The following is an 18,745-nucleotide window of genomic DNA, read 5'->3' as shown; positions in this document are numbered from 1 at the left end:
AGCAAGAGAGACCTTAACTTCACTCAGAAAGGATAAGCAACCCTTACCTCCCACTTTGCTTGTTTAAGTAAGTGTGAATCAGTAACCAACTTGATTTGCTCCCTAGCATTTGTATGTCAAACACTTCAGCTAACCTTAGGACAGAAAGAGGGTTATAGCACCATTAGTGTGACAGTAAAGTATCTCATTTCCTCAATAAAAAGGCTATTCCATATTATTTTAAGCTACTTTTATAATTTTACAAGGAGTTGCTTCCTTTCTAATATAGACATTTCACTCCTACTACCCACATCAAAAATTCCTCCCTCTAATGCTGTTCACCCAGTGGTAGTCTTCAGTGCTGAAGGCAGATCTGCTTAGCCCCTTACTCACATTTTCTGACCTTGCTGCAAGATTTCAAAAACACAGTAGGCAAATACTGTTGCACTGGCTATGTTAACTCCCTCAGTGCTGAGCACTTTATGGAGATGCACCCAGCACATCCTCCAGAGTGTTCAAGTAATGATTCTTCAAGTCAAAAGTAGAAGATGCTTATACAGCTACACACTGAACTATTTCCTAAGCATCTTCTCAAAATTATACAGAAAGAAATTCAGTTTTCAATCATTGTTCTCAGAGGTAACACCTAGCCTTCACAGGAAACTCAGGTGCTGAGTCTGAAGTCAGGTCAGCAGCTTTCTAAACCGTGCTTTCTGTGAAGACTGCTTTTTTAGAAATAATGTGATCCACACTGAAGACTCTGCAGTAGATGATCAAAACACAATGATCTTGAAGAAAAACAAGATCATGTCACTTTTACAGAGGACTCAGCTGAGTCAACATATACTACTTGATTTGACTGGTCTCTCGGGTGCATCTTGGGAACAACCAACTCAGCATGTTGCAGGCAGCAAAAAAGGTTAATACTTTTTCAGTTAGCAACCAGATGCAACTGTATTTTTTTTTAAAGATGGTGACATATTTCAAGATTTGTTTAAACACTTTTTTGATGGTAAGCCTTTTGAGAAAATGAGTGCTCCAGACAACAGCACAAACCCAACATAGCTCTTGGTTGCATGATATCTTTCAGGTAAAATATCCCAGCTTCTGTCCTTGTTATAGAATAGCATGAGAAATCCAGAGATACACAGGCTCCTTCGACATGTTCAAGGCTTTGTATGCACACATCATGCACAGCAGTGGGCATCACTGTTAAAACAGGTCAAACAAAAGCTAAAAACAGAATAATCAAAAAGATGGCAAACCATAGCTTGTATTGCAGATGGCATATAAGGAGCAGCATCCTTGAAAAACTCACTAGGTAAGAAACATTGGAGAGTAAAGAGGACAATATGCCTACTGACTTTTTTGGATTCCCTTTTTTCATACAGACTTTTCCCATGGCTGAGTCATGCCAGTTTAATCAGCTCCCACATACAAAATCCCTCTTTGTGCTGTGTTTGCTCATTACTTTGCGTGCATAAGCCCCTCAGCTCTATTGCTGGCTAAATATACCTCTTGCTGGCTGGTTTGTTTTTGTGTGGCTACACAAAGAGCTGCTCTAGCATGACTGAGTGAACAACACAGAGTTGGAAAAGGCAAATGCAGGAGCTCCTGAACATCTCTCTAAAGCACTCAGCAGGTGAGGGGCATGTTCATAGAAGGATGACACAAGGTGGGCACAGGAGGGAATTCGAATGCTTAATTCATAGTTTGGCATTCTGTTACAGCCAGATTCAGCAAGGTAGAATACAAGTTTGAGGTGTAGGTGAGGTCCCAAAGCACACAGGTGTTCAGAGACTCAGCTGAACAATACAGACATCACTCTTGAGAGATGTTTTAATGATGGCAAGTTCATCATTCTGAACCGAGCCTAAAGATTAGCTTTGCCACTTCTTTTTCTGGGTACAGAATCATGTCTGTTTTTCTCAAACAGGGTTCAGAGCAAGTTGTAAAATGTCAAAGATTACCTGCTACAAGCAAACCCTTCTGCTCAGGAAGAGGTGCAAGCAACCACAATATAGAACTAGAACCTCCAGCTGGAGGACAGGCTGCTACCACTAACCTAAGGGCTGCAGAGGGATGGAGAAGCAAAGAGGGTTGTATTTCTGAAGGGTCTGTCAAGTGCTGTGTTGGTTAAAAACATCTGTTGCATGTGTTTCCACGAAACTGCCTCTCCTGCATTTGCTGATAAGTAATGTCTGCACCTGAAAGATACCATTGCTTTGTGGCTCTCACTCTCACACAACAAGCACAGCACTCCCTGTATAAACCATGAATAATGATAAAAAACTGCAGTATAATCCCCCTGAAATCAGTCATTACCACAGTTAAACTGTTAGCCTATTAACTATCCTCAGGGTTGCCTTTGGGCTCTTAACTGTAGCTAAAACTGATTTTCACAGGGATTATACTTACATAAGGACCAGAGACAGTCTAAATAAAGCTATGGAGTGTTTGTTACCAGGCAGAACAAAATGTAACCATTTAAGTTCTTCACAGCATCTCTGGTACCAAGCTTAAACAGCCTTATTTGCGAATGGTCTCAGAATACTTACAAAGTCAATAACTTCGCAAACCACTATTTTCCACAAAAGTCATGCAAAAATAGAAATGAAAACACTCTAATTATTTCTCTTTTTTGAAGCTCCAAACAGATTTAATTAAAATAATCAAAAAAGTTGGTCTCTACTTAACGCCTTCATTATAAAAAGAACAATTAAAAATAGAAACTGAAGCTGTAACAGAACCAGATGATTGTTTAACATTCCTGCAGTGAACTCCCTTCAGACTACTTTAGCAGAAGCCTAGCATTATCTGTTATTTCTTGAAATCCAAATTCATTGTTCTTCCTGATGAAAGATTAGACACAGCCAACATTATTGCTTTTATTACAAAATGTAAATAAATTCAAAAATTGTAAATCTCTGTGTACAATTTAATTTAAAAATTAAGTCAACTGACAGTCTTCTATGAGCTGATGTCAGATGTGGCTAAGGAAATAGATGAAAAAGATGAGGAAGAAGATGGTGAATATTCATTATTTGTTATTGATGCTTTTTCTTCATATTTTGGAGGAGATTCAGAGCAGAGGTATAGCATTGGTAAAATATCTGAAGGTGAGCTGCTTCCAGAAATTGTACATATGGTTTCGTAGTCTCTAACAGCAACCATTCTTTCATCATCTGCAAGCTGTGCTCTATAAAACACAAAACTGTGTATTAGCATAATTCATTTATCTACAGAGAGTGAAATTCTACTTGACTTACATAAACATACATGTATGCACACACTTCCTAAAAATCCCTGAAGCAAAGAACTTGCACAAGAATTAGGAGTTCATTCGGTGGGCTACATTATGACTCATATGAAAATTCTATTATTTCTGAGGGGAAGGGCAAAACAAGCTCCCTTCTAACCTCTCAAATCACCAGTCACAGCCTGGCTTATGGGCATTAGCTGCTTTTGGCAGTGCTGTCTCACAATCTTATTAAATCTCCTTCTGATCCATAGCTCCTAAAGTATTTTCCCTTTTGTAGTATATCACATACACACTGTCCCCTTCCCTTATGAAAGACAGTTACTAGACTTAGAACTGCATCACAAAAATCACAATCCTGAGCCATTTGAAATCTTGCATGAAAGGCCATCCGAAACTTTTACTAGGCATTCCAGCAATCCATGACAGACATAAGGAGTCATATTCCTGCTCAGAGCTGGAGAAACAGAAGCAACCAGACATCACCAGATTGCAAAGTTCCCAGTGACATTCAAGGCAGGCAGCCAAGTATTCACTGTCCTCTTCTGACGATCACAACTGAATCCAAACTGGTTGAACCCACATTGTTCTGATACCCTGCTCATCTTGCCCTCAGCACATTGCTTCAGCTGCTTTCCAAGGAAAGAGAACTCCTCTCTCCTCATGCCTCACTCCCAGAGCTGACTCTTGCCTTTGTGCATACATCTGTACCAATACTGAGTGAGGAGCCAGAATACAGGGCATAGTCACCTCATCTTCAGTGCTGTGACGAATCGGTGAGCGTGCGTGTTTAACAGAGAGAGAAATACTAAAAGACAAATGCCGAGGTGCTATGTAACAGATTGCAGGAATAAAAAAAAATAATTCAGGGATCAGACCATGACTCAGCTTACTACAAGCTTTCTCATCCAGCACAGCCTTCACCACAACACTTGCTGACAGAACACCAAGCAATGGACTGAAGAGGCGAATCACCTTTTTCCTAGTAGCCATCCATATATGAAATATATATGAAATACTATACCCTGCCATATTTGGGATCTTCAATCATGGCACTATGTTATGAGCAATGAGGTCATTGCTTCTCTTCTATTAAAGCACTTGGGAAACAATTTGCATTATTCAAGATGCCCTGTCTGCCAGCAAGTGCTGAGCCATGACAGAGCAGGATTGAGTGAAAAACCCAGAAGTGGTATCAACTCAGAGGGTCTCTGTGAGGACACTAGGGAACATGGAAGGGCAACAGCTAGAGCACCCCCAGTCACAGAACACCAAAGCAGGAGGTCAGAGATTCTGGGTTTCTGCATCCAGTGTTGAGGTGCTTTATGCACTCCACTAGACACTGTCTCAACAAACTGCCTCTTTGTGTATATATGCTCACAAGACAGAGAAGTCCAGACAGGCAATCAACAATGCTGACTGGATCACACAAAGTTCAGAGCACCAAAACTGAACATTTCTGTGTTGAGACAGTTGATCCAGCTGGAGAGGATTTTGTAGAATTGATGAAGGAAAGAGGGGTTGACTGGTATGTCAGCTCTTTTTGCTGCTCTGTGCACCAGCAGGGAGGGCTCAGAAAAAGTCTGAAGAACTAGATTTTTTGCCATTCTCTCACCACCCTTTGTTTGACTTTTTCCAGTGCAGGATGCGCTCTTTGAGTTCTTTCACACCCTTTGATAATCCCTTTCCAAGCAACACCACAGAAAAGGACTGTGTGGCCAACCTTGTGGGGGCATCAGGCAAAGCATCGCCAGTCGGTCGAGGGAGGGGATTGTCCCGCTCTGCTCTGCACTGGGGTAGTCTCGCCTTGAGTGCTGTGTGCAGTTTTGGGCACCACAATATAAGAAAGATATTGAGCTCTTAGAGAGTGTCCAAAGGAGGGCAACAAAGATGGTGAAGGGCCTTGAGGGGAAGCTGTATGAGGAGCGGCTGAGGGCACTTGGTCAGTTCAGCCTGGAGAAAAGGAGACTGAGGGGAGACATCATTGCAGTCTACAACTTCCTTGTGAGAGGAAGAGGAGGGGCAGGCACTGATCTCTTCTCTGTGGTGACCAGTGACAGGACCAGAGGCCTGAAGTTGTGTCAGGGGAGGTTTAGGCTGAGTATAAGGAAAAGGTTTTCACCCTGGAACAGACTCACCAGGGAAGCAGTCACAGCACCAAGCCTGTCTGAGTTCAAGAAGCATTTGGACAACACTCTCAGACACATTATGTGATTCTTGAGGCTGTCCTGGGCAGGGCCAGGAGCTAGACTCAATGATCCTTGCTGGTCCCTTCCAACTCAGGATATACTAGGACGCTATGAATCTTGCACATTTTATCAAGCACATGGCAGGCAGCCCACATCTGAACTCAGAGCCTGAAACTGCAGGATAGAGAGAACTTGTGGCTCTGCACTGTACTTTTTCAGACAGGTGGTACAAAAGTCACCCTCTCAGTTGCTTGAAACTCCACAGCAGGTCCAGGTTCACAGTCAGGACAAGTAATTTCTTCACACACATTCATTTGCTTTCTACATATATCAGTGAACATGTCAGAAGGGAGTTACAGCACATGCTGGAGCTGTAGCACAGACAGGCTCAATGTGGTGCCTAACTCCAGCAGTAGCAGCACCTGGTATGAAGCACCATCCAGCTGCGGACACCTTCACTCTGCCCAAGAAGAACAGTTGTGTCATGTAAATTTTCTTTTTCAGCAGCGGGAGCTTACTGGCTCTCCTATTGCTCTGTCCTTTGATTGCATTAGTATAACTCCAAGAGCTGATATATTTTACTTGCAACCTGACAACAGGCAAAAACTTCTATACTGAACAAAATAAAATGTTTCTTCACACAACAATTCATGCCTGGTCATAAGAGCTGCTGTCTTCCACAAAGCACTTTTGTTCTATCAATTCTGACATCTTCTCATCCCTACATCTACCCTTGTCATCCTGAATTGGCAGGTAGGCACTGAGTAATCAACAGATTCTCATCAGCTTAGTACAAAAAGAACTCTCTATACAGCAATTTAGGTGGAAAAGCAGCAAACTGAATAATTTGTGTGTATAGCTAGGCCTTAACAGGCATTGCAACCCTCAACACAAGTCATCAACCTCAAGCTGGACAACCTCGGCCCATGGAAACCAAACACTGAGTATCTCCCTTCCCTAGGTGATATGAATATGCTCATTTTTTTGTTTGGGGACCAGTCCCCCCGTGCACTAGAGTGTTATACTGGTAGCAAGGAAGAGTGAGTAAGGTTTTTGATAGAGGTGTTTATTCTATGTTAATAAAGAAGAAAGTGATTTTGACAAAAGGTAGAACCACAGTCTGGGTTGTGCTAACAGCAACAGAAGGAGACATTTGCTGTCTCCAGCACTGATGGGGAGAATGAGTTTGGAGGAGGGCACTACACTACAATGAGCTTGTTGAGGGTGATTGACTAGAGAACTGAGTCGATCACACAGTGAAGCTGAACCTCAACAGTCCACCAGGTATACTTCAAAGGATTGCTAAAAAAAAACCAACACAGACATGTCTGTACAAAGTGTGGTAACAAGAATAAACACTAGTGCTAACACAAGCATCCCTTTCCAGTGGCATTTAGGCCTTCAGGCAGGGAAAGGGTTTGTGCTTGCTTGCTTTAAAAGGAAGATTAGCACTAGAGTTTTGAAGTACCACTGACATCAGGCACATAGTTGGTACAGCTGGTCATGGAACACACTGCCTCATGTGAGTGGAAAAATCTGGAGTACAGTGGAAAGCTCTTAAAGCAGCAGTCCATCAACTACTATGACTGGATACAGCCAGGTAGCTAGGGCTCTTAGAATAACAGAATTGTTAAGTTTGGAAAAGATCTTCAAGACTGTCAAGTCCAACTGATGGTCCAACCTAGCACCATCACCATTAAACCATGTCCTCACTATTAAACCATATCTACAGGATTTTCCAATACTTCAGGGGATGGTGACTCCACAGCTTTACTGAGCAGTTTGTTCCAACGCTTTACAAATCTTTCTGTGAAAAGGTTTCCTAACACACAGCTAAGATAAATCTCCCCTAGCACAACCTGATATCATTTCCTCTTCTCCAGTCACTTGTTACCTGGCAGAGGAGGCTGACCTTCACCTTGCCAAAACCTCCTTTCAGGTAGTTGAGAGAACAATATGGTATCCCCTTGAGCCTCCTTTTCTCCAGACTGAAAGACTCCCACTCCCTCTCATTCCTCAGAGGATTTGTGCTTCAGACCCTTCATGACCTTTGATGCCCTTCTCTCATCTCATCATTCTCTAGCACCTTAGTATTTTTCTTGTCATGAAGGGCCCAAAACTAAACCATGGAATCACAGAATGGTCTAGATTTGAAAGATCATCTAGTTCCAACCCCACTGTGCCATGGATAGGGATATCTTTCACTAGACCAGTTTGCTCAGAACTCCATCCAATCTGGCATTAAACACTTCCAGGGATAGGACATTCACAGCTTCTCTGGACAACCTCTTCCAGGGCTTTACCACCCTCACAGTAAAGAATTTCTTACTAATATCTAATCTAAACCTACTCTTTCAATCTGAAATCATTCCTCCTTGTCCTGTCACTACATGTTCTTGTAAGAAGTCCCCCTCCATCTCGTAGGCTCCCTTCAGATACTGGAAAGCTGCAGTTAGGTCACCCTGAAGCTTTCTCTTTTCCAGGCTGAACAAACCCACCTCTCTCAGCGTTTTCTCAAAGGAGAGACACGCCAGACCTCTATAACAAACTTGGTGGCTTTCTCTAGACTTGCTCCAACAAGCAATTTGGCAGCTCCTAATCCCTGAGCTTGGTGGTGGCAGCATCTAGCACATCAGCTATACGAAAGGTATTTAAAGAATGGCTGCATAGGTAAGGCACATCATCTTGAGATGAAGTTGGTTTTGCAACCTCCCTTATCAGCTCTCTGGTCGTTCTTGCAATATCAAAGTATCCTTTGATCTCAACACACTGTCAGAGTAGGAACAAGGCAGACCAGCACAGCAGGTCTCACTGCCTCGAGCAGTGAGATAAGGGACACAGGAGAACTGAGCACACTGACAGATGAAGTGACTGTGGGTAGATGTCATGAAGGGCTTGCTGCACTGGTTCTACAGAGGCTTCTAAAATATGGCAATGTGGATATCATGCTGTTGAAGCACTGCTGCCAAGGGCATCTTCTCTTGGACAACCTGTGGAAGAAATCTACTCTAAGGGCCACTGATCTAAGACTTTGTTCTCACTTCAGACATTCTTTCCAATCATAATAAACTGGTAAGAGTTTAGTCCTCATAAAGGACACTCTGCAGTTTGTAATTCCTCTTATATACTACAATGTTTTAATGCCAATTCAAGTAATGTAGCTGAAGTAAACTGAGTTATGCACTAGAAAATTTTGTCATGGCTAGCAGTTAATTCACAGTGATTATATAAGATCATGATCTCAGATACCTTGAGAAACAGCTCAGATTTCCAAAGACAGAGAAGAACACAGTCTTACCCATTAGTGAAGATAGAGTGATATGGTGGAGGATTTTCACTTGCAGGCAAAACACTCGACATAAGACAATGTGTCACAGTTGGTGACATAGGGTCAGCAAAATAAGGAGGTGGTGGGGGTGGGAATACCATTACAGCATCACCTAGAATTAAAAACACCAATTACTACCTCTGAAAAACTGAGCATCAGTGGTTATTTTAACAGTACCTTAGAATTTGTACTTGCCTACCTTTTAAGATAGAGTGCAATGATCCCACAGACAGAATTGTTATATTCTAGACTGTTAGAGAACGCCAGAGGTACATTCAAAACTAAAATCATTGAAAAATAAAGATGCAGCATATTCATAAATGAAAGATTTAATTTAGAAAATTAAATTTCTAAAAAAAATTAAATTTCTGGGGAGGGGGACTGTTCCATCTAGCTAAGAGACACAAACACTGTTGTCTGTCTTCAGAAACTAAAAGTGCAAAGCACACAGTTACTGTTGGCTCATTTTAAGGGTAGGCAAGCATTTAGTTTTCTTCACATGTCTAAAATAGGCCAGTCTAAGTTTCTGCACATCTACTGCAGTGCTATAATGAAAGAATTCAAGTCATTAATGGTTCCGATGACTGATTTTGTGCGCCTTGACAGTTTCTCTACTGAATTACTTGCAGATCAAGGAACAATAACCACAACCAGGGCTATTGATACACAGTTTGCTATTAAGTATACTATGCAGCATATCTGTCAATTGCAACTTCAGAATTGAAAAGTTTGAAACTTTTTTTTAAAAAACAAAGTTTGTATCAGTCAGTGAGCTGGTATAATTTACATAAACATTCAAAGCTGCCTGGCACCCTTTCTTCCTTTGTAATTTGTGTGCTGGGACAGTTCAGAGAGCATCAAAATTCTTGATTTGTGAGGTAGGCAGTGTTTTTTAAAAAAGTCACCCCTGTTCCAGAACAACACTGTAAATCAGACGTCTACCCTCAGCCTTTCAGTTTTACTTTTCCCAACTGAAGTATAAAAGGAATCCACTAATTTCGCTTTCTTGCCTTAAAAGACAATCTGAATTCCTTCCTACTGCTTTATCCTAGTGGCTGGAAAACTGACTTCAAAGCCTCCTGTTTCCTAAAGGTCACCAGGTTACAGGTCTATAAATAGGCTTGAATTTCATTATGGATTTCAAGTTCAGTCAATCAGATGACAGTCAAGCAATGACTGACTTTTAATTAATCAGTGAGTTTATTACAATAATCAGAGTAATCAGAATTATCAGAACAACCTATACATGGAATGTATTCATCGGGCATCAAACCAGTGCTACATACAGAGTATTATTCTCTGCTAACACACCACATTTGCTCAAATACTGTGCAATTAACTGAGGCATCTTGCAATTATATCTCTGACGGATAGAAGATATGGCCGCAATTTAAAAAAAAATACAATACACTGCTTATGAATCAGATTCTTCTGTTTAAGGGGTCAGAGGCTCAAGGCTAAAAGAAAAATATAGTCACAGAATTCATTAGACCTGTGATCTGCAGTGTCAACTACATCCTTTGAGAAAGGAATTGGGATTGGACTCATTTGTGTCATGTTATGTTGCTTCCTTTACACAGACAGTCAGACCTTCTTTTTTATGCCAAAGGAGGGGTTTTCCTTTGTGAGAAAGGAAAATGAACTGACCATACAGAAAACATACGAGACAAAGAAACATTTTTCTGTTTTGGTTGGCTTGAAATGCCAGAACTGACATGCCTAGAGCTCGAATAAGTAATATTCAGAGATAAATAACTAGTGAGAAAAAATCCCTACTAACTCTCAAATATAAAGTTCCAACATTATTTACCCACCTACTGTAATGTGAAAAGATTCAGGGCTCTGAGGATGTTCTTCACTTTCACAAGATTCGTGGTTGAGATTTAAGTTTCGTTTCTTTTTAACATGAGCTATCACGAAGAAACACAACCCAGTGAGCACAATCAAAGGTCCCATGATTTGAAGTGACAGGAATCCACAGCCCTGGAGGTTCACATCAGAACTGCCGGTGTGGTTGAATTGTATGGTATGCCAGCCAGGGCTGCAACCAGGAACCCAAATTCCCAGGATGCTAATGAGCATTCCACTAGTTAAAAACAGGAATCCAAATATGAGAAACTGGGCAAACTGACAGTTCCCATGGCAAAAAACAAGGCTGTACACCTGCTCATTTTGCAATTGTCTTTGTCTCATATACATCCTGGCCCTTGACCGTGCCAGTAAAACACAAACCAGTCCAGTTACAGCCAGCACTGGTCCAGCAGCTTTAAGGACCTCATTACAGTCACTGAAGGTTCCAGATGGGCATGACTGGAGAATAAAGACTGAAAGCAGAAATCCAGTGCACAGCAATACAGCTCCAAAAACAAAAAGGAAAAAAATAAGTTTCCCATGCTGTCCGTTATTTCCTTCACCTCCTGGTGCAGGAATAGCCACTGGATACATTACAACAGAATCTCTTCAAGCAGATGACTTGTTGGCATTAAATGGCAGCAAACTACAGCAGATCTGTGAACATGAAAATACACAAATCAAAAGAAAAAAAACTCAGCGAGACTAGCTGCATTATATTTTCTCCTTCCAAATTTGCTACTCAGCTTTCATTGTATACTCTCCTGTACTTTCTCTTTTGTAGTACCTCCACTATGGATTACAGGGCCTAATCAAGTCTGCTGATGTTAAATGCCAATAAAAAGACTGAACTTGCTTTACAGTTATACTTAAATCAACTGTAATTGCTGTTGCACAGCTAAATGAATTGTTTCTTTAGAGAAACAGTCTTCTGATTAAGGGGACATTATTTTCAAAGGCTGAAAATTTGGAACAAGTACAGGTTAGCTTTCCCCTTGAAAACAGAAAGCTACAGGAAACTTCTGTGACCAGCAGGGAGTGACAGCTTTTGAGAGACAGTATCCTACTGCAAATAAGCAATGACTATTGGACTTTTTAACCAAGCATAATACATACATACATTTTCAAAGCACATAAGTCTTGCTTCTCCTTCTACAAGCAATAAAGTCCTTTCTGTTTCTCTTCTTAAATAAGCTTCCTGTCCTATACAGTTGCAAAAGTAAGCATAGAGAAGAGTTTTCATTCTGTTCTGAAATGACCAAAAAACCACCAAACCCCAAACCCTCCACATTATAAATACCACACAGTTCAACTCTCACTGATTCCATAGTTAGAGTTAGTAAGCATAGTGCTCCTACACTTCAACTTCCCCTGCTTCTGAATCCTTTGTCTGTGTTCCAAAAATCTTTACAAAGAAATCAACAAAGGCAGCTTGCAGAAGGCTTGTGAACCCACAAGAGTCTAGATTCAGAAGTAAAGTAGAAGAAAATAGAAAATAGTGTTGAGGCCAACAACAGCCCATATGGTACTATGGATAACAAATCTGCTGGATGTGGGTAAACTGCAGCTGGGAAAGCCTGACTGAAAGTTAGAAGAGAGTTCCATTCAGTGAGCTCTAGGAAAAAAGACAAAAATTCTGCCATTACTGACAAGGAAGTTTGTGCTGCTCTGACACACTGGACTACAGGGCTCAGATGAACATCTGTACTCACCTCCATGGTGAATAGCAACCACGGAGATCTTGGATACCATCCATCAAAAGCCAACCTGAAACACAGGGGAAGTTCAGACTACAGAAAAGAAAAGTCTCATGGATAAACCATGAAAAAAGCCATTCCATATACCAAGTGTAGGAAGTAAGCATGCTCATGCTGCACTGTTTTACCACTGCCCTCTTCCCCTTACTAGCAGTCTCCTGTGACAGAGAATTTCACCTATGAATTAGATATATGAGGAAGGATATATATAGGGACTGGTGAAGTTTGTCACAGATGGAAGCAGGAAATTGACTTAATTACTGCTGTTTGTTAGTTAACCTTCAGCCTTTTCTCTACCAGCTTCCACTGCCCTGCTACTAATTCAGATGACTGGAAGCTAAAAAAAGTCCAATTAGATTGGATCCTTCGCACATATGCCTCACCAACAGTTATTCCACAAGAAAAACAAAGTATCATGAGATTTCTGGAAGCAAACTGTTGAAAGTGCGTCAGCCACAACATGCTTTGTGTCACTCCCCAGTAACTGCAGCGCCCCATTGGGATGAAAACAAAACACAACCATAAAACCCCCTAGTCACTCAAATACATAATTAGTTATCTGCAATGCAAGGAAATCTATTCAGTCACTACTTAGCCACTTGTAAGAGCAGAATCCAAATAAACAATTGGCTGAGCAGACGCACGAATGATGAAGTTACAAGGGGTTTTAGTGTTAAACACCAAACGAGGTCCACCAACAGCAGAGGAGAAGGCAGAGCATATCACACAGGTAAAAGGTACAGTAAGCACAAGACTTGACAGGTAAGGAAACACAGCAAGAAGGCCACTCCAGGAAGCAACAAAATCTCCTATCTGGCTATCTTGAATAGTAAAACTGAAGGACCTCCCCTTAATGTGCTCCATTACTGTGATCAGTTAATTTGTAAACTATGTCTGAAAAGTGTTTCTTCAAGGTTCTGAATTCAGTCTAGCCCTCTACTAAGACTGATCTGAAAAACTGCTAACTGAGGCTCCCTTGGTAGAAGAGTCAGATTCACACTGGGGAAAAAAACTGGTTATAAAGAGCACTAAAGATAGGACAGCTTGTCACAAAAAAAAAAAAGAAACTACAGAAATTCTGATTGATTTCAAACGGAAGATCTTTACCTTAGCACACTTTCAATACTGCATGAGCTACAGTCAGTCTGAAGGCTCTTCTGAGCAGAGAAAATGGATTGGGTTGGTCACCCTTCCTTGATTACAGTGGTCTTTCCTAAGTTAATAAAACTGTTTCTGATAACTGCATATGCTCCTTCCTGTCTAGAAATTTTCCCTATTCTCATAAATTATCCGAGGAGCCTGAGATTTACTGACTTACCAACAAATACACAAAACTGACTAAAGGGCCTCTGAAACACATACAGACAAAAAAACACCACCAAAAAAAAAAATCCCAACAAAACCCAGTTCCAGACACAACTGTCTCGAGATATTTTTCTGTTGAGGCACATTAACCATTATAACAACAACACATTATAATTAGACAGAACTCTAAAGCCTTTCTTTGCAGTTCCCTCTAGGGAAGAAAACACGGACATAAGTACAAGTAAATTAGGACAAAAGAAAAAAATGTGAAGGGGGGAAGAAGAAGTAAATACAAATGTATAGCCCTTAAAAAGAAAAATCTTGAGATTTGTTCTCGTTACTCCAGCACAGCGCCTGCTTCTCTTTCACCAATCTTGTTGTTATGAGATTAAGTTAAAACACACATTAGAAATTAAGCTTGTGCATATTTTTTCAATTCTTTCAGGCCACAAAAGAAGGAACATTTAGAACAGTCTGTTGTGGCTTTGAAGATGAAAGCCACAGATTTTGTGCTGCAAAATCCAAGAGAGGACTAATTTTCATTTACGCTATCATGAAATTTAAACAGAAAACCCCCCAAAAGATTAAGCTTTATTTCTTGTGTTTCAATAAAAAGTATCTTAACAAAGAAGTAAGTCTTAAATTGACTGTGTGCTTGAAATATTTCCACTAGATCCGATATCCCCACAGGCATATTGATATAGGGGAATTTACCCTATGGGGAAAAGGGAATTGGAAACATAGTTGGTAATGGAAGTCTGGTTATAAGCTTAACTTAAATTATATAGTGCTTTACCTTTTTCTAAGTCAGGTCCATGCCAGGTATATGGAACAGGAAATAACATCACAACTTCTTACCACTTCTGTGTGTAACAGTTGTATTACAACTTTCACATTATGGACAACTTCAAGAATTTGAAAACATTTCTAATACAATTCTTCTTCAGCCTTCAGAGGACAAAAGAGTCCTATTGTCCAAGATTTCCACTGCAAACAGCAGGGCTATAAATTTACTTTCCTCTTACTCATATGAAATTTGATAGCCTCATGCAGACATTTTGAATTCAGGAACACAGAATTAAAAAGAAAAAAAAAAAAGCATTGGAAGAATTACAACACTGCTAACCCTCTGTTTTATGATTCCCAGACTAGCCCCAGTTCTCCCTCTTTTTGCTTGCAAAAGCACACAAATACTTTCATGCAGAAGGATCAGGTATAGTCTGTATTGCTACTTCAAAAACTATAATACCCTGTCAGCTGTAGACCACAATGGAAATCCCAGTAGAATTTTCAAGCCATCCTTTTCAAGGACTTCAAGTTTTCCACTTTTTCCAAAGTTTGAACTGCTATTGAGAAGTTGCCACTGCGTAATTATTTTTTGTCATGTCTTCTTTTATTTTTCTTCCCAGGTTTCAAATTAAATCACAATTCCTTAGAGGTCAAGCTACCTGTAAGGAAAAATTCTCTAGACTTCATTCAGTTTAACTTCCATGTCAAAACATGAATGGCTCCCTACTTCTTCTCATTCCCTGTGCCTAATTTCCTTCTTTGTTCTCATCTGCCTCCGTACCCACATAATTTTCTGTTCTTTACACACACAGAGTTTCCCTCTGGACTAGACTCTTAACCTGACATTCAGCAGAGACACCCAGCAATGAGTACAGCTGATTAAACTAAATTGGAATGCGCAACCTTCATCCCCACACTCTTCCCTCCCCATGGAGGAACTTATTTGAAGAACTAGGGGGAGATGGCCAAAGGATGTACTTTCAGTTTTCTACTTTCAAGCAACATTAAGACTACATACTCTAACAAGTTCTGAGATGTCAAATACATCCAATTTGATCTCTTATATATGCAGTCTCTAATCAGTGCTTAACAATGCTCTTACGTCACAGAATATAGAACTCTGATATCTTAGGAGGAAGATTCCAAGATTTAGACACTGTGCGTAAAGATTACTAAGGAGGGAAACTCTGCCCATCCAGGTTGATAAAATCATTGTTTCAGCTCACAGTATAGGAAGGGTAATGCTGTGCTATGATTTATGACTTGCAGGTGGGGCAAGAGTCAGTGCCTAGAGAAGTGCTAGAAAACAGCTGCAGTAGGAAATTCCAGAAAGTGGGATCCTGCCAGTCTCCAGACACATGTGCCCCAGGGATCCAGGGATCTTCTCACCAGCACTGTCAGGGATTCTGATCTGTGCTAGACAGAACTGCATTCTGCAAAGCTGTCAACTCCTGTCTCTGGCCTTCAAGAGAAAAGCAGCTGCAGTAAAAGCTGATCCACATATGTTCCTCACTCACTGCATCAGGGAAGAATACTGATGCCACAGTTGGATGCAAGGATCCCAAACAGTGAGGAGCTTGCAAAACAAAGCTTGGTAACCTGTTGGTTGGATGCCATGCAGGCAACTAGGACAGCACCTAGATTCAAAAATTAGCTCTGAACGGTTCAATGCTTGTGGGTGGGATGCTTTTTACGTGACACACTAGTGGCACACAAGAGCCATGGCAAAACATCTCCTATTTTCTAGAGTACCTGCAGGGAGACTGGGGAGAAGGTAGACACAGTTAGAGCCAGAGCTGACATTTTTCAAACAGGTAACACAAGACAGATCAGTTATGGGAATTCTATCCCATAGGGCTGATGTACCTCAAAGCAGCAAGAGGCACAAGACAAAGAGACTTACAGATCTTTGATGCACAGGACAGACCATGGAGACCATCAGGGAGATGTAGGGCTCCAAAAGCTACCTGAAGCCATCCTGTCCCAGCTTCTTGAGGCTGGCCTGGGGCATTAAGCCACAGACAACTTAATGGACAAGCAAGTAAACTCTACTCCATCTAGGAAAGGCAGCATTCCATGGCACACCCCTCCTCATCCACCAGTCATCCTCATCCATCAGGCACGCCCTATTCTAAGTCAATCGGTGTTTTAAGACACGCTAAGGTCTTCAACAGGATGGACTATGTCCCGAAAGCTCCCGTGCATCATTCTGGAGCAAGGAGTGGGACAGGGCAGCCTGTCCACCACCTCTCCGCGAGGGAGCGGCATCCGAGCCTCCTCACCTGCGCACTCCCAGTCGTATGCCAGCATCAGTCACGAGAATACTGTGTGTCAGCAGAATAGCCGAAGAGACCCCTTCAGAGATATTCCATCCTCTCACAGAGATGGCGTAAAGCTCACTGTGGAAGCAGTATGGGGAGCCGTGGGCTCTCCAGGAAGAAGACAGGACACTTACGCTCCTGATAATTCAGACGCCGGTCGGGGGCAGCTCCGCTCGCACCCTGCAGGAGAGTGAAAACACGGGCATGGTGGCGGCTGGGAGACGCGGCACGACCCCGCTCGCCCGCCGCAGCCCCCGCCGGGGGCAGATGGAGAACGGGCCGCCCCGGCGGCGCCCGCCCCCCGCGGCCCCTCTCACCGCGCTCCCGAGCTGCCCCCACACCGGGACGGACCGTCCCCAGCACCCCGGGACCCGGCTGTCCCCAGCCCGCCCCGCCATGGCGGCACAGCCGCAGGGCCCCGCGGCCTCCCCGGGCGGCGCGGGCAAAGGCGGCCTGCGAAGAGGCCCCTTGCCCGCCCCCCTCCTACCTTCCCGCGGCGCGAAGGACGCGGCAGCGCAGCCGGCGCCGCTATTTAAGCACCTGCGCCCGGCAGCGCGGGGTAGGGCCAGGCCCAGCCGCCCCGGGCAGCGGCGGCGCAGCAGCACCGCCTCCCCTGTGCCCAGCGCCCCGCCCGGCGGCGGCCCCGGCCCCGGCCCCGGCCGGCCCGGAGGGATGGCGGGATCCTCCCAGCGGGCGGCGAGCCGGCCCCGGGGCGGTGCGGGTGTGTGCGCTGCCCGGCTGCGACATCGCCGGGGTGATGTGCAGGAGCACGGGTGCAGGTCGCAGGGCAGGCCTGCGGCAGGCACCGCTAGAGTCTTGTGTACGTAGAAAGGTCTAGGGTGCCCATGAAATACTGTGGCTTCGAGGTAAGGTAGGTGAGCAGCCCTCTGAGGGAGGTAGTGCCACGCCTCCGACTTCAGGAGCCCTTCTTTTTGTCGTCACTTTAGACTTACCAATGTTTGCCTTACTTCTGCACACTTGGGAACTTGCTAGGCATTAAAGACAGGCAGAGCCTAGATATGACAGTTTTCTTTCAGTGTAGCCACTGGAAACGGGAGAAGATTCCTTCTTGCTAGATATAGGCAGCATGGAGGAAGAAGCTGGCTCAACTTTTGGAAGCTGAGACAGAGACCTGTGACATGTAATAAGCAGCTGTGTGAGAGGACAAGGAGCCAGGGAAGAAAGATCAGGATGTGCCACTTGTAAGTGGTGTAGCAGTGGTAGGACACTGGGTGAACGACACAGGGACTAAATCTTGCCCAGCTGGTTAGTGGCAGCCTGGTAGTCAGTGAGGTGTGGGGAAAATAGTTTGAGTTTATGCAAGTCAAAACAAGATGAGCCAGAACAGGGATAGAGTGATGCCCAGAAAATAGATGTCAGAAGGAAAGGAGAGTGGATTAAAGTCTTGCTTGACAGGGAGATAGTTTGGCTACATGGTAAGATTGGGAGGAAATAGTACATATAGGTTTTTGAAGGTGATCTGGATTTGGGTAGAGAACTAGGCAGAACTTGAAATTGAATTGATAACCAAGGAGCATATAAAAATATACATTGGGTGTAGGAAGGAACTTGTAATGGAGTAGAAGACTTCAAGCTTTCCAGAGCTGTATGTTCCTGAGTGTTAGTGACCCTTTGCTGTCTCAACTGTTTTATGTCCCGACTCAGCTACCACCGACTGGAAGGTGACTTCAGTTATGAAACACTTCTGATACTGCTGTGAAGGGTCTCATGGTAAGGAGAGACTGGGAAGTAACAATTCTTGTGTTCTGTAGTGAGGAAAATATTTCAATGAAAAAAACCCCAGAGCATTTAAAAAAAACCCAAAGAGAATGAAAGAAGATCAGCGCTGCTTGTTAGAAACACAAGATGAAGATTAATTGTTGCAAAGAGTGAAAGAGCATCAGAATGTTGAATCAGACTATTTTATGATGTCTGACAACAGTGACATAAGGAGATTTACTTACATT

At 42.8% G+C, this 18,745-nt stretch overlaps 1 protein-coding gene across 3 annotated transcripts; it reads right to left on the bottom strand.

Annotated features, from left to right (window-relative positions):
- Positions 1-2,605: 2,605 nt before the first annotated feature.
- Positions 2,606-17,401, bottom strand: TMEM171 (transmembrane protein 171). 3 transcript variants are annotated; one of them, XM_051788088.1, is made up of 7 exons: positions 17,266-17,401; positions 16,740-16,958; positions 12,319-12,373; positions 11,727-11,809; positions 10,570-11,263; positions 8,726-8,867; positions 2,606-3,178 (listed from the first exon to the last, which is right to left on the bottom strand). In XM_051788088.1, exons 5-7 carry the CDS (start codon positions 11,198-11,200, stop codon positions 2,950-2,952), a joined length of 1,002 nt encoding a protein of 333 aa, XP_051644048.1. In that variant the 5' UTR covers positions 11,201-11,263; positions 11,727-11,809; positions 12,319-12,373; positions 16,740-16,958; positions 17,266-17,401; the 3' UTR covers positions 2,606-2,949. The 3 variants fall into 3 exon arrangements, with proteins under 3 accessions (XP_051644048.1, XP_051644051.1, XP_051644050.1); XM_051788091.1 differs by having other exon boundaries at positions 16,913-16,958; XM_051788090.1 differs by having other exon boundaries at positions 17,319-17,355.
- Positions 17,402-18,745: the final 1,344 nt, after the last annotated feature.

Source organism: Manacus candei, unplaced genomic scaffold (assembly GCF_025592945.1).
Source record: "Manacus candei isolate 608988 ecotype Guabito, Panama unplaced genomic scaffold, ASM2559294v1 h1tg000024l, whole genome shotgun sequence".
NCBI lineage: Eukaryota > Metazoa > Chordata > Aves > Passeriformes > Pipridae > Manacus > Manacus candei.
The sequence above is the reverse complement of the archived record's forward strand: the minus strand, read 5'-3'. Positions and strand labels throughout refer to the sequence as shown.

Bases quoted from the DNA above. Each gene is read 5' to 3' on its own strand.
- TMEM171 (XM_051788088.1), bottom strand. From the start codon at position 11,200: ATGTATCCAGTGGCTATTCCTGCACCAGGAGGTGAAGGAAATAACGGA. The intron at 8,868-10,569 runs GTGGGTAAATAA...TTTTAATTCTAG, and splicing joins ATCTTTTCACATTACAGTAG to GTGATGCTGTAATGGTATTC. The intron at 3,179-8,725 runs GTAAGACTGTGT...TGTGTTTTATAG, and splicing joins CACTCTATCTTCACTAATGG to AGCACAGCTTGCAGATGATG.